At 35.6% G+C, this 16501-nt stretch overlaps 2 protein-coding genes and 1 long non-coding RNA gene across 3 annotated transcripts; all 3 read left to right on the top strand.

Moving 5' to 3' along the window:
- Nucleotides 1–1974: 1974 nt before the first annotated feature.
- LOC139871339 (uncharacterized) lies at nt 1975–3664 on the top strand. Its single transcript, XM_071859059.1, has 3 exons — nt 1975–2303; nt 2806–2860; nt 3593–3664. Exons 1-3 carry the CDS (start codon nt 1975–1977, stop codon nt 3662–3664), a joined length of 456 nt encoding a protein of 151 aa, XP_071715160.1.
- Nucleotides 3665–3877: 213 nt separating this feature from the next.
- Nucleotides 3878–8014, top strand: LOC139871340 (probable flavin-containing monooxygenase 1). The gene is made up of 5 exons (XM_071859061.1): nt 3878–4282; nt 6489–6729; nt 6999–7177; nt 7267–7616; nt 7726–8014. The coding sequence occupies exons 1-5, from the start codon at nt 3878–3880 to the stop codon at nt 8012–8014; spliced, it is 1464 nt and encodes a 487-aa protein (XP_071715162.1).
- Nucleotides 8015–10402: 2388 nt separating this feature from the next.
- Nucleotides 10403–12499, top strand: LOC139873146 (uncharacterized). Its single transcript, XR_011767273.1, has 2 exons — nt 10403–10657; nt 11966–12499. It is a non-coding gene; the product is annotated as an uncharacterized lncRNA (long non-coding RNA).
- Nucleotides 12500–16501: the final 4002 nt, after the last annotated feature.

Consider the following 16501-nt stretch of genomic DNA (forward strand, 5'->3'; position numbering starts at 1 on the left):
AATGAACCAAATTACCTATTTCAAGGACTCAGGAACTGATCCCTTAATCGATTAATGATGGATGATGATCGATGATGATGACGAAGACTATTGATGATAATTGATGAAATCCCTGTAATTACTCACTGCTGGGTTTATTGATTTCTTCCAAATTCGAACCGACACCAAAAATTGAACCTCACGTTGTTAAAGACTACTGCTCTTCCAATTCACAAATTTTTGCAGCGGTTTTTCCCCATTCCTGATTAATCGATTGATGAATTATGACCTAGATTGAGTAATTTTATCGCTGCCTTTGGGGACCGAATGGTATCACACACACTCATCAATTAAATTGGGTCACTTAAACCTAATTGGGATTGTAACTTGGGCTCTAGTTTAATGCTAAAAAGATTCAACTTGGGCTTCTTGATCAATTGGACTCTTGATGGACTAAACCCATACGAATTTTAAGATATATATTATTATTATTATTATTATTATTATTATCATTATTAGTATTTTTATTATTATTATTATTAATATTATTATTATTATTATTATTATTATTATTATTATTATTATTATTATTGTTAGTATTATTATTATTACCATAAAAGATAAAACTTTTTATTACTAACATTATTTTACCAACTGAACATTAGTTATATAAATTTAATTAATTTACTACTTTATTATAACATATATATATATATATATATATATATATATATATATATATATATATATATATATATATATATAACAATTAAAATAACAAAAATAATATTATTTTAAATAAGTAATATATTACATAATTATAATATGTAAATTGGTTTGATTACCATTATATATTCATTATATGTTTTAATATCTAAAACTGATATAGGTTCGTGAATCCGAGGCCAACCTTGCATTGTTTAGTTGTTCCATGTCGTTATATGTATTTTTACTACAAAATACAATACGGTGAGTTTCATTTGCCTTTTTACCCTTTTATATTTTTGGGCTGAGAATGCATGCGCTGCTTTTATAAATGCTTTACGAAATAGACACAAGTGATCAAAACTACATTATATGGTTGAATGATCGAAATCGAATATGCCCCTTTTTATTAAGTCTGGTAATCTAAGAATTAGGGAACAGACACCCTAATTGACGCGAACTCTAAAGATAGATCTATCGGGCCCAACAAGCCCCATCCAAAGTACCGGATGCTTTAGTACTTCGAAATTTATATCATGTCCGAAGGAGGATCCCGGAATGATGGGGATATTCTTATATGCATATTGTTAATGTCGGTTACCAGGTGTTCAATCCTTATGAATGATATTTTTGTCTCTATGCATGGGACGTATGTTTACGAGAAATGGAAATATGAAATCTTGTGGTCTATTAAAATTATGAAATAATTATTTATGATAAACTAATGAACTCACCAACCTTTTGGTTGACACTTGAAAGCATGTTTATTCTCAGGTATGAAAGAAACGTTCTGTTGTGCATTTGCTCATTTTAAAGACAGTATTTGGAGTCGATCATCGCAATGGAACCAGTTGTTGGTGACTTCGTCCAGATGGTTTAGGACGGGTCATTTCACCTTGGTGCTTGATTTTTGCCGATGATATCGTGCTTGTTTCAGAATCCAAGGAGGAGCTTAATAGAAGATTAGAGCAATGGAGGGTGGCCTTAGAAAGTAATAGCCTACAAATTAGTAGACAAAAGACGGAATATCTTAGATGTGATTTCGATAGGAACTACGATGTTCAAGAGGATGGAGTGAACATCTGCATTGGAGACCAGATCTTGCATCCACAAACCTCGTTCAGATACCTAGGCTCGGTGCTCCACAAATCGGGGAGGATTGACGAAGACGTTTCGCACCGTATTAAGGTAGGGTGGCTGAAGTGGAGGTCAGCGACTGGGGTCTTATGCGACAAGAAGATCCCCCTTAAGCTGAAAGGGAAATTCTTCAAGGTGGCAATTAGACCGGCCATGTTATATGGTTCAGAGTGTTGGCCTATGACGAAGGCGCAAGAGAGAAGGATGGAGGTCGCAGAGATGAGAATGCTTAGGTGGACTTGCGGTAAAACCATGTTGGATATGATTCCAAATAGTGTTTTCAGGGAGAACCTAGAAGTTAGAAGCATCTCTGATAAGCTAAGAGAAGGACGGCTTCGCTGGTTTGGGCATGTGAGGAGGCGACCTCTTACTGCCCCTGTTAGGAGAGTCGAGGAACTTACGGTTGACGGTGTAAGGATAAGGGGTAGACCTGCTCGTAGGTGGGAGGATAGAATAAAGATGGACTTGAAGGAGCTTTTATTGTCCGAGGACATGACTTCTGATAGAATTATGTGGAGGACTAGAATTAGAATAGACGAGTAGGTTTTTGGTGTTTGTGTTTGTTTTTGGTTATGTTTGTTTTTTTTGTTTGCTTGCGTTGGTTCGGCTGTTGGCATGGGTGTTTTTTTTTTTTGGTAAGTTTGTGTAGGTTTTTAGGTTTGTGTTTGACTTGAGTTGTTTTTTGTTGGTTTGTCAATGAGTTTTTTTTCCTTTTTTTTTTTTTTTTTTTTTTTAATGTTGTATGTGTATGTTGTTTGTTCTTTCTATGACTTGTTTTGTTCCGTTGGTTTGTTTGTTTTGGATTTAGGCATCTGTGTTTTGTTTGTATGTATGCATGTTTGTTTAGGTATGTTTTGTTTTTATGTATGCATGTGTGTGTTGGTTTGTATGTATGTATGTTCGTAGGTATGTCCCTTGTTGGTTTGTTTTGTATGTTTAGGTACGATTTTATGTATGTATTTTTTTATGTATGTTTATTCGTAGGTATGTCCCTGGTTGGTTTGTTTTTATGTATGTATGCTTTTTGTATGTATGTCATGTATGTATGTCATGTATGTATATCATGTTTGTATATCATGTTTGTTTGTGGGTTTTTCATGTTCTTTGACTTTTTAGCTATCATTTGCCTTGCGCTCCGCACTACACTCTAAGATACGTTTTTATTTCCATTTTATTTATCTTTTTATTTATTATTTTTATCATTTTTTTTTTATTTTTTTTATGCATCCGGCTCTATTAAGTGAGTTATCAGCAAGCGCCAATATATTGGCGACTTGACTTCTCTCTAGAGCCTAGATTGAATACCAGACATTATTTAAAACCCATGAAAATTTGATCCTACCATTTTCATGGCGTCTTTTTTTTTTTTTTTTTTTTTATCTATTGGCCGGAGGTCCTCTTCAAAGCAATCTCTCTATTTGTCGAACATTGAGAGGGATGATTTTCTCTAATTTTGGGGTGTTTCACTCGGGGTGGAGAAATGACTTCTCTTTATTCTAGGGTAAAGGAAGGATTGTCTACGTTCCACCTCCCACATACCCCACAAAATGGGATTGGGTGTGTTGTTGTTGTTGTTGTTGTTACTATGTAGAACATATTGTATTCAAGAAAAATATATATGTCAATATCTCTCTTGAGATACCAAATGAACAATTATGAATACAGTTCTTTTTAGATAATGTTAAGAGTTGTCATATATAATATATGCCTATGACGACTGTGCCACCTCAGCATGTAATAGCTGGTGACATAAGTTGACATTGTATTGCAGTTGATGTCTTTATATCTTTCTCAAATTCAAACTTCACTAGCAATATATCATAGGTGGACAGGAAAAGGGTAGGAAACGGTTATAAATAACCTGGTTTAGCCGTGTACAAACCTTTTCCGTTTACTTGTTTACGTATAGCACCTATACATCCCCTATGAGAGTTGCTATATATATACAGATATCTTCTCATGTATTCTTACACCAGCTGATCAAAAGTCAAAACTTTTTCAATTGCATAACATTCCCATCATTCTTAAATTAGTTAAGTTTTTTGAAACATTCTCAATGGTGGCAATTTTCTCTAAGATAGGGATTATCGGAGGTGGCGTAAGTGGTTTAGTAGCTGCTAAACAGTTATCCAAACACAACCCTATACTGTTTGAAGCCACTGAATCCATTGGGGGTGTTTGGCACCACTGCTCATACAGGACAACCAGACTTCAAACACCTAGTTCCGGCTATCAGTTCTCTGATTTCCCATGGCCACAAAGTGATGACACTAATTTCCCAACATACATTGAGATACTGAATTATATCAATTCATATGCTAACCATTTTGGTTTGTTCAAGTTCATTAATTTCAATTCAAAGGTGACTGGGGTCCGCTTCGTTGGTGATCAGGAAAACTCAATGTCTGGAAAGCCTATGTGGGAAGTTTCTGTTCATAATACGAAGTCTGACACGATTCAGGTTAGCTTAAGTACCACTTAATTTCCTTCTTCTGTTGGAATCTAAAGCAAAAGAACATTTATAAAAAATGGACTTAAATTATCAAATCGTATAAACTGTGAATATAAAAGTTCAACAAAACAATGCTTTATTCATTCCACGACAAAGGCTTATACAACCACAACAACAACAACAAAACCCAATACCACAATGAGTGGTGTATGGGGGAGGTGAGATGTAGACAATCCTTCCCCTATCCGAGAATAGATACAAGTCCTTTCTCTACCTAGAAAGTAGAGAAAGTCATCCCTCTCTCTATTCGACGAATAAAGAGATTGCTTCCGAGTAGACCTCCGGCCAATGAGTAAAAAGTTTTTTTTTTTTTTTTTTTTAAAAAAAATTAAAATAAAAATAAAAATAAAAATAAAATTGAGACGCCATGAAAATGGTAGAATCAAATTTTCATGGGTTTTAAAACCAGCCTGGAATTCACTTTAGGCTCTAAACGGCAGTCAAGACGCCAATAAATCGACGCTTGTTGTTAGCCCAAAAATAGAGCCAAATAGTAGTAGTAGTAGTAGTAGATAGTAATAGTAATAGTAAAAGGAGAGACGGTAAGGAGTAATAATAATAATAATAATAGTACTATGGTAGAAGTAGTAGTAATATAATAATAATAATAATAAAAATAATAATAATAATAATACAGATACTACTAAAATTAATAATAATAAGAGATAGTAAATAAAAAATAATAGTAATATTAATAATATCAAATTACTACAACTAATACTAATAGTAATAGCGATAATAATAATACTAATACTAATACAAATACTAATACTAATAATAACACTAATCGTGATAATAATAATAATAATACTAACAATAATAATAATAAACATATACATAATAAGAATCATAATCCCGCCGGCGGCGGCGGCGGCGGCGACGACGACGACGGCAATAATAATAGAAAGCAACCCTACTCGACTATTCTTATTCTAGCCCTCCACGCATTTCTATCAGAAGTCATGTCCTCAGTCAACAAAAGCTCCCTCATGTCGAGCCTTATTCTATCCATCCACCTACGAGTAGGTCTACCTCTCCTCCTTACGCCGTCGACCGTGAGTGCCTCGACTCTTCTAACCGGGGCAATACGTGGTCTCCTCATCACATGTCCAAACCATCGAAGCCGTTCTTCCCTTAGCTTGACAATGATGCTACTCACTCCAAGGTTATCCCTAAACACACCATTTGAAATCATATCTAGCATGGTTTTATCACACGTCCACCTAAGCATCCTCATTTCTGCCACCTCCATCCTTCTCTCTTGGGCCTTCGTCATTGGCCAACATTCTGATCCGTACAACATGGCAGGTCTAATTGCCACCTTGAAGAATTTCCCTTTCAATTTGAGCGGTATCTTCTTGTCGCACAAAACCCCTTTCGCTGCTCTCCACTTCAACCAGCCAACCTTAATACGATGGGTCACGTCCTCGTCGATCCTACCCGATTTGTGGAGGACCGAGCCTAGATATCTAAATGAATCTTGAGGGTGCAAGGTCTGGTCCCCGATGTTGATATTCACTCCAACATTATGTTCATCCTCCGTCCTGACAAAATCACAACTGAGATATTCCGTCTTTTGTCTACTGATTCGTAACCCATTTTGTTCTAAGGCCTCTCTCCATAGTTCGAGTCTTCTATTAAGTTCATCCTTGGATTCCGCTACAAGCACAATATCATCGGCAAAAATAAGACACCAAGGGATGTTCTCTTGTATTCCTCGAGACAGCTCGTCGAGGATCAAAGCGAAAAGGAAAGGGCTAAGGGCAGATCCCTGGTGTAGGCCTACTTCAATCGGGAAGTACTCTGTGTTTCCCACAGGCGTCCGAACGCAAGACTTCGCCCCTTCGTACATATCCATAATTGCTCTAATATATCTACTTGGGATACCTCTAACATTAAGGGTCTTCCAGATCAACTTTCGCGGTACGCAATCATAGGCCTTTTCTAAGTCTAAAAAGACCATCTCTAGGCTCTTTTGCCTTTCCCTATACTTTTCCATAACGCTTCTTATAATATGAATTGCCTCCATCGAAGAGCGCCCCGGCATAAAACCAAATTGGTTCTCCGAAACAAAGGTTTCACGTCGAAGTCTAGTCTCAATCACTCTTTCCCAAAGCTTCATAGTATGGCTAAGTAATTTATATTGTAATTGCAGTTGTATGCATTTGAGTTTCTGATGGTATGTAGCGGGAAATATGGAGATGTACCCTTGATACCAAAGTTTCCTACGATTAAAGATCAAAAAGTGTTCAAAGGGACGGTGATGCATTCTCAAGACTACAGCAAACTAAATGTCGAAGAATCGATTCGACTTCTCAAAGGAAAGAAGGTTGTGGTGGTAGGCTACAAAAAGTCTGCCATTGATCTTGTTCTTGAAAGTGTTGAAGCTAATCAAGGTATCTACGTTGACTTATATGGTCTGCATTAAATTATTAGTATATGTTATCAGTTATTATCTTCCTAAAGTCACTTAAGAAACGGAGAAGATTCAAAACCAACGTAGCGCTTAAAAAATTCTTTAGCTCTAAGCCCAAATGTACTGTCAAAAACTAGCTTGAAGGAGGACAAAACACCTAAAAATTACAAGCCAACAACCACATCTGATGGTGGTGTGGGATTGTTACATTATACTACTAATTGATTCTTGTTAATGTTTGGAATTAAGGGAAAGACGGAAAAGCCTGCACAATGTTGGTGAGGACTCCACATTGGACTCTTCCACATTACTCGATTTGGGGTCTGCCTTTCTACTTATTCTTCTCCAGCAAGTTTTCTCAGTTCTTTCGTCAACGACCCAATCAAGGCTTCGTTAGGGACCTCCTTTGCAAACTTTTTTCTCCTATGGTATTTTACTACAACATACTTACCATTTCTTACCAAAATACAACTTGGTTAATTATTATCTTTTGATTTTTATGCAATATATTTACCAGAGGAATGCAGCATCTAAGATTATTGAATCTTACCTACTATGGAAGCTTCCACTTGTCAAGTATGGACTAAAACCAGATCACCCTTTTGAAGAAGACTATGCATCTTGTCAATTAGCCATCTTACCTGAAGAGTTCTTTCATGAAACCGACAAGGGCAACATTATCATCAAACGGGCATCAAAATGGTGGTTTTGGGAGGGTGGTGTTGAGCTTGACGACAACACAAAGTTAGATGCTGATGTAATACTTCTAGCCACCGGTTATGATGCCAAAAAGAAGCTTAACGATATACTCCCTGAACCTTTTCAAAGTTTCTTAAACAGTCCATCTGGCATGATGTCATTGTATAGGTATCTTAAATCGCATATTCACATTCATATTATAATAACATATACACATTCATATTATAATAACATATACACATTCTTATTTTAAAAATGTAACCTTTTTTATTGGCAGGGGAACGATTCATCCGTTAATTCCTAACATGGCTTTCATTGGCTATATGGAAAGTGCGGCGAACATCTACATTGCAGAGATCACGTGCAAATGGTTCAGTAGGATGATTGATGATAAGTTCAAACTTCCTTCGACAGATCAGATGCTCGAACAAATAACTAAAGAGATGGAAATAATGAAGTCGTCATCAAGGTTTTACAAGAGAGGTTGCTTATCTACTTTTATCAATAGTTACATTGACGAGACATTTAAGGAGATGAGATGTAGTGACTATGAAACAGAAATTTGATGGAGAAAAAGAATGCTATTGTAGAGTTGCATATTACTTTTTATTACATGTATAGTTTTTGTTAGCTATGTGTTTATTACTAAAATAAAAGTGTAGTCCATGCGCTTCTTTAAACACGAAGTCAAAGTTTAAGTTGAAACATCTGTAATGCAAGAATTGGTGTTTGTGTATACACTTTTACCTTCATAGAGATTTTTATTGTTGGAATAGAGTTCTGGATAAATTAGCCCGAACAAATTGGACTACACTTTTGCTTTAATTTTTGTAGAATACCTTTTGCATTCGTTAAAAATGGTCTTCCTTGCTGTGTTTTGTATTATGAAAATGCCAGTAAGTTTGTATTTGAGGTTGGCGTTAGAGCGCTAAAGGAACGAATGTTGTACTATGTCAAATGTGGAATTTGATAAAGTAAAACCTTAATTTGAACTGTCTTTATTTTTTTACAAAAAACTTCAACATTAGAATAAACAAGAATCTTCATCAAAAATAAAGAATGAAACTAAGTTAACCAACTAACAAGCCTCATAAATAGAAATCAAACCAACTAAACAAACCTAAAACCAACTAAACCTAGGAAAATATCCACTTGCAAGCCAATTATAAATTATAAAAAACTAGAATAAGGAAAAACAAAACAACAAACCAAAAGTCTAAAACCAAACAACCAACTAAATCAACCTGATACAAAAACAAAAAGCTACCTGACAACTAAATAACAAGTCCGAGCAACGATGAAAAATACTAGACACAACAATTAAAAAGAGAAGCAAAACAATGCTAACACAACATTAAACTCCGAGTTTCTCGGCCGCAAAAAAAAAAAAAAAAAAAAAAAAAAAAAAAAAAAAAAAAACTGTTCTACTTTTATTCTCAGATGTTTGTCGTCTATTTGTTTAAAACGAACGGACTTGAAATTTTAATGCTCCAAATTTATACTCTATTTGCATTACCCTGTCATTTAATCAATACGGTAGGTGCATTATATTACTCCATATTATATAAATTTAAACTTAATATATTTAAATTTAAACATGTACGGAGTACTTGTTTAATGACATTTTTTTAAATAATATTTTAGGATGTGCAAGTTTTTAGTTCGATTTAATTAATTGGTTCAATTATATTTTTTTTTTCGAAAGGCAACCAATTCATTAACACGAGAACGAAAAGTACAGCACGAGAAGGGCCGCCATACAAGGTTAGGGCCCTAGTAAAACTCGAGGCAGTTGCGAAGGAAGCAACTAAACTAATCATACATTACATTACAAAGCCTAAGACTTAAGAGTATAATAAGTTAAAATAATAAATTAATTAATCAAAGAAGCATTATAATAGTATTATAGTCTTAAATTCTTTTCTTTTTCTTTTTTAACAAAATAACGAATACTATAAAGTATAAACGAAGACAATTTTTATCTTTGATGAAAAAGAAGAACCAGATTACAATGAATTCGGAAAGGATCGGAACTAGAAACCAAAAACCTAAATGCAACCTACGAGCCAAACCGGGGTCAATGAACAAAAACTAAAAACCGAGACCAAATTTACATCAACCGAACCATAAGAGCAAGACCTCCAAAATACAACCAAACCATCACAAAATACAAAAAACTACATTAAACAAGCACCAAACAACATGACACTAAGCATAAACAAATGAAAAGGATCAAGTCAAAACTTAATGATCGTTAGGATCCAGTTTCACCACAATGTCGTCGACTTTGTCACGCCGTTTCTTTTTCCCCTCACGCTTCTCATATCTAAAAGTTTAAACATTAGACGTATCGTTGTCTACCTTATAGTCTTATAGACAAGTACTTGAACATGAAATTATTTGGAAAAATAAGTTGTTGAATAAATTTTCCGACTCCTCATCAATAACAGTACATAAACATATTAGTGCTACCAATAATGAAATTATTAGGGAGATGGAGTTTGGATTTGGACCACTATGGTCAAAGGTGCCCCAATATTGGTCAAAGATTTGAAGTAAAATATGTTACTCCTGTACTATGCTCCGTACATCAGTTATCACTTCTACCACACCATCTGTTTTGTACGGTATTTAAAACCAAATGAAAAAAATGAACACATAAAAATTAGAGAAGTGTTATGTAACCAACCACTTTTTACACATACACAATCAAACACACATATTTTACAATATTGTCCTTTACAACATTGTAAAATATATTTGATTGTGTATGGATAAAAATTGGTTGTTTACATATCATCACCGTTCTCTCTCTCTTTTTTTTTTTTTCCTTTCAATCCAACGGTTTTTTCACCTGTGAACCCCAAATAAATTGGTTTATATGTTAATATCAAATCAGTGGTTATTAAAAGACACCTCTACAACCTTTAAACGACACTGTAAATTACGAATCATTCCAAACTCATATGACCGGATTCTGAGCTATCACGCGCCAAGAAGAGTAGCCATCGGAGTTTTACAATTTCCGGCCATTTTACAAGCCTTTCTGGCGAGTTTTTCCGGCAAGTGAGGCTCCACCGCCCTTTTCCCTGTCTCCGGAAGGAAGAGCTACAACGACACCACAAAAAAGAAACTTTCCGGCGGCGGAGAGTGGCGACGCGTGGCGGCGGTATGGCAAATGGTTAAAGTAAAAGCTGCTCCAGTTTCAGGTAACATATCTCTCACTATGTTTCACCTGTAAATTGACCATATTTTTACTTCATACTTACTTTGTGAATCTGTATATAATAAATCAGTAGCTAAAGTGTATATTTCTATATATTACTTATTACTTATTGACCTTTGTTTTGACTTCATACTTACTGTAATATCCATGTGTGTGTGACTGTGTTTCTGTTGAATTCGTGACTAAGTGTGTTTGATAAATCAAAATGATTAAATGACATTTATGTAATTATGTTACATGATACATGTCAAAATTCATAATGGTCTTAAGGCTTTAGACCACTTGTATTGGTTAAGGCGTTTTTGCTCGTGTCACTTGTTTTTTTGCACTTTTTGGATGAGTAGCAAGTGTTTCTTTTTTGAGTGGAGTAGTGGTGATGTTTCTTTTTGGTGTTGGTTAGAGTATTAGAGTATTGTGATGATGTGTTAAAATATAATTGTGTTAAGTATTAAAAAAGGATAAAAATAATATTTTTAAATTAATAAAAAAATAAAATAAACAAGTGACACACGTTTCTTTTGGTGTCACTTTCTAACTGACGCCTAAGAAACGCCTAAAGTGACACACGGATACGGGAGGAGGGAGGCGTTTCTTGGTGTCCATATGGGCAAGTGACCCCGATACAAGTGGTCTTAGCACATTAAGTGACACGAAAACAGCTGTAAAGCAGTTGAAGAAGCTTGTTACAGCTGTCCTGATTGTGGTAGCTGGAGTTGTGTGGCTTCTTTTGACATAAATAGCTTCCACAAAAGTACTCGTTTCCGTCAAAACTTGTTGTGGCCGCTTTTATATTCGGCAATACTTGCAAAACCATTTTTTAAGCTATTGTGTTCGTTTTCGTAATGCATCTGTTTGACGTTGGTGACCGTCGTTGCATTGATGGGATTCAGGTACCCGATCTATATTCTATTGTTTTTAACTATAAATACTTCTTCCTTCCCCCATCAAATTTCCTTTTGTGGGGAGTTTTTAATTCATTGCGACATAGTTTCTAATTATATTCATTATAAAACTTAAGGATATAAATTTTATTTTTGTTATTCTTTTAAACATTTTTGAGACGATGTTTAAACTTCATTAAAACTACTGTTGTGAAGCACACACAGGATCAGATTTTTCAAAATCAGTATAATTAATCGGTCAATGCCGGTTAATGGGTGAAAATCGGGTTTATTGGTTAAAGTCAGTCAATACTGGCCAAGTTCATCAAGTTCTAACTGCTTTTAAATATGAACATTTTGAAAGATCAACTTTAATTTTTACATTGTTTCGTGTTTCGTTGTTGTTGCAGAGTTCTAACTGTTGCTGGAATTGAATTCTACATAAACAGGAACCGACAACAAATTCGATATCTCCTATCATATTCAAGAAGCAATCTTGCTCCAGTTTCCACTGAAGCTCTGCTTAAATTGAAACCGTCTTTGAAGTTTTGCTCACTCAATGACCGTTAATACAAACTTTGTATCTCAGTATATCAAACGAAATCTTCAAACCAATTATGTCATCGTAAGGTACAACACCCGCGAAGACGACGTGCAATTTATTGGAATCTATGACATGGAGTCTCACGCGAAAGACAATGCAAAGTTAATAACTTCTATCTCACTTCACATAAACAACCACAAATTCGAGGATTATAAACTGATAGGCCTCTCACACGGGCTGATGTTTTTTTCGTCCCAACGACTCAATGAGTCTAGGTGTAACGACCCGGCTTTTTCGACTTGCTTTTGTGCTTTGTGCTTTCACGAAACTGCATATATGTGCGTACTGAGCTAGTTTATGCTCTGGGATCTTATTTAATGATTAATTACTTTCGTTAATATCTTACAACGTGCTATTAAGTGTGTAATCACTTAACTTGATCCCCGAAAGCTTTTACGACCGTTGGTGTCACTTGACGTTTGAAACGAGCTATGTATTTGGTACACGTTTAACTTTGGTCATAATCGGAATATTATGACTACGTAATACTAATTGTTATTTTATAATAACAATTACTTGGGTTTTTGGATGCTTAATTACGCTTAGTAATTTACTGGAACGCACTAGTTAGTCTTGTTGGACTTTCTACCTTGTTGGACTTTAGCCCACCCTACACTAGCTAGTGGACTATTTAATTAGCCCAATTTTAATAAGTTAGTGACCCATATTAATGTAAGACAAATGCTCATTTATTAGAGGGAACATACTAGCATTTTTGTTAACCATAATCACAATCGTTGCATGGGATCCCAACATAAGCACCAACTTTAGACAACCATTAACCAAAAAGCAAAAGTTGTCCCCTTGTCCCCCCCCCCCCCCCCACCCCACCTCTTCCAACGTCCATATGCACCACCACCACACTATAAATACAAGCTCATTCATCCATTTTACATTTGATCTCATTCACAAATTACACACACTTACTCTCTAATTCTCTCTCTAGTCTTTCTCACTCTAAAAAAGTGTAAGTTTTAAATTTTCTTCTTCTTCTTCTTCTCTTCTAAATGTCGACATCATCATCATCATGCAAAGATCTAGCTTTTTAGCTTTTTGATCTTGTTATGTCTTGTAGATTCAAACTTGGGTTTGACTCCTTCAAGAACATGAAAGATTCAAGCTTTCTAGCTTTGAATCTTCATTTACTTGTTAGATCTAGGTTTTCTAGCTTATGATTCTTTTATTTTGTTATAAAGATCAAAACTTGTGTTTATGATCTTCATGTAACTTGAAGATCTAGCCTTTTGCTTTAAGGATCTTCAAGAACATTAAAGATCCAAGCTTTCTAGTTTAGGGTTTCATGATTTTGTTAAAGATCTTAGCTTTTTAGCTTATGGTCTCATTACTTTCATTAGATCTTAGCTTTCTAACTTATGGTCTCATTAATCTTGTAAAGATCCAAGCTTTCTAGCTTAGGGTTTTCTTAATACTTGAGATCTAAGTTATTATTGTAGATCTCACTTACTTGGAACCTTTTTGTGATTGTTGTGATGATAAAGATTAAGACTTCATCATCTCATATGATGAAGATGCATAAACTTGTGTAAAAAGGACAAATGTTGAAGCTTTATTGGGTTTATGCAATAAAGAGGCAACCTTGATGTTCAAAACTTGTAGAATGATAGCTTTTACTCTTAGTTGTGTGTTGATGGTCGAAACTTGGTCAAAGTGATGCTAAAACATCAAAGAGTTGTACACTTGAAGCTTACACGCATCAAGGATGAGAACCGTGATGAGCATCAAGCACCAAGAATCCCACCAGAGCACTTTTTACTGATTTTTGGGATCTGATCAGACTCTCTGGGCTTCTGAAAAGTTAATTTTCAGATAGTTCGTTTCGAGTAGATGACTTTTCGTTTAGGCCTCTCCTAAATCCGATATACGGTTTAGGATTTATAACCTTCCGAAAGTCACTACGCCTTTGTAACGTTGTGCTGAAATTTCTGACCTACTCGCACTTAAACCGCCGCCACGGTCAAACGAAGACGAGTTAGGTTCTGAAAATTGTTCAGCGGTTAGAGGACTCAAATACGGAGCCATGGCTACTGACTACGCGTCTTTTCGATTTGTATAGAGGTCGTAACAGCTGTCCAAAGTCAGCCTTTTGTTTCGATCTCTATTCTTGTTAAACTTACCTTAGCTTTGATGAATGATGATGATGTTGATGATGACACTTAAACATAATTTATTCACTTTTAAACTTATGGGGACAACATACTGACCTAGTGACCTTTGACTTAGGTTGACGACCTTTCGGACCGACTTACTACTTGCATACATTTCATATCAACTTTTACTGCTTATACACTGTGAGTTATAGCATCCCTTATTACTTTTTACTATTTTTGGGACTGAGAATACATGCGCTTTTTACGTTTTACATACTAGACACGAGTACTTAAACTTTATATATGTGTGGGTTACAAAACGGCACAAAGATTCCCCTTAGCTCGGTAACGTTTAATCATTGGTTTCCTAACCGTGAACGCGAATCTTAGATATGGATCCATAGGGTTTGACAACCCCACTCGGGCTAGTCGCGCTAGCAGACAACAGGTGTTTAATACTTCGAGGACAAACGCACTCGCCAAGTTCACTTTTAGGGGGTGATATACATACGTTAAGTCTAGTTACCGGGTGCCCACGTGTGACGCCCCGTACAAAATCAACGTGTACATATCATCAACAACAGGATCATTACAAGGTCACAACACTATATGCTGTTTGAAAACAAGTTTTGCATTCATGAAAAGATAACTTCAATTGTTTTACAAAAGCTAACGTCTTTACCAACGTCATATGTTTTACAAAAGATAACGTGCTTCTACGAATAGAAAGCATTAACATAAGTATGTGACACAAAGGTCATTCCAAAACCATTGTTCAAATGTAGCACAAGTTGTGAATGCAAAGTAAAAGTTCCATGATTGAGACATCTCTAGATAATGCAGCGGAAATCTAACACAGCGAGTCTGTAACAGCAAGTCTATAACACCAAGACTATAACAGCAAGTCTAACAGCGGAAGCAAACAACGTCTAAGCACCTGAGAAATACATGCTTAAAAGTCAACACGAATGTTGGTGAGCTATAGTTTGTTTGTAATCAGTAATGTAATGTAGGCCACGAGATTTCAATGCTTCAACCAGTATTTCAAATCAGTAATTCAAATCAGTACGATAAAGTATATGCTTATCCGTGGGCACTCGGTAACTAACTTAACGTAATAATAATACCCCCTAAAAGTACACTTGGCGAGTGCGTATGTCCTCGAAGTATCAAACACCCGTTAAATGATAGCGCGACTAGCCCGAGTGGGGATGTCAAACCCTATGGATCCATATCTAATATTCGCGTTCACCGGTTCAAAAACCAATGATTAAACGTTACCGTGCTAAGGGGAAAGTTTATGCCGTTATATAACCCACACATAAATAAAGTTTAAGTACTCGTGCCTAATAAGTAAAACAATAAAAGCGCATGTATTCTCAGTCCCAAAAATAGTATAAGTAAAAAAAAAATAGGGAAGCTATAACTCACAGTGAATAAGCAGTAAAAGTCGATACGAGATAAGTAAGTCGGTCCGAAAGGTCCTCAACCTAGGTCAAAAGTTACTAAGTCAGTAAATCGTCCCAAAAGAGTTTAAAAGTACGTAAGTCTTAAGTGTCATCATCATCAACATCATACGTAAAAAGTAAAGTAAGTTCTCAATAAAGAATAGAGATCGAAACAAAGGCTGACTTCGTTCAGCTGCTACGACATCTATACAAACTGAAATGACTTGAGGCCAGTGGCCATGGCTCCGTATGTGAGTCTTCTAACCGCTGACCAATTTTCAGAACCTAACTCGTCTTCGTTTGACCGTGGCGACGGTTTAAGTGCGAGTAGGTCAGAATTTTCAGCACAACGTTACAAGGGCGTAGTGACTTTCGGAAGGCTGTAAATCCTAAACCGTCTATCGAATTAAGATGAGTCTTAAACGAAAAGTCATCTACTCGAACCGAACTATCTGGAAATCAACTTTTCCAGTAGCCCAGGAGCCTGATCAGACCTTGAAAAACAAAAAACAAGTGCTCCGGTGGAATTCTTGGTGTTTGATGCTCATCACGGTTCTCATCCTTGATGCGTATAAGCCTCAAGTGTACAACTCTTGATGTTTTAGCATCACTTTATCCAAGGTTTAACCATCAACACACAAAGTTAGGACTAAGATATAAAATACAACTCTTGTGAGAGTTTGAGCAAGGTGATGAACCAAAATTAAATCAATTTCTTAGTTCCAACACAATACAAGTCTTATTAAGCTATAAACTTTGAATCAAACTAAATAATCAAGACCTTAA

This window comes from Rutidosis leptorrhynchoides, chromosome 10, assembly GCF_046630445.1.
Source record: "Rutidosis leptorrhynchoides isolate AG116_Rl617_1_P2 chromosome 10, CSIRO_AGI_Rlap_v1, whole genome shotgun sequence".
Classification (NCBI taxonomy): domain Eukaryota; kingdom Viridiplantae; phylum Streptophyta; class Magnoliopsida; order Asterales; family Asteraceae; genus Rutidosis; species Rutidosis leptorrhynchoides.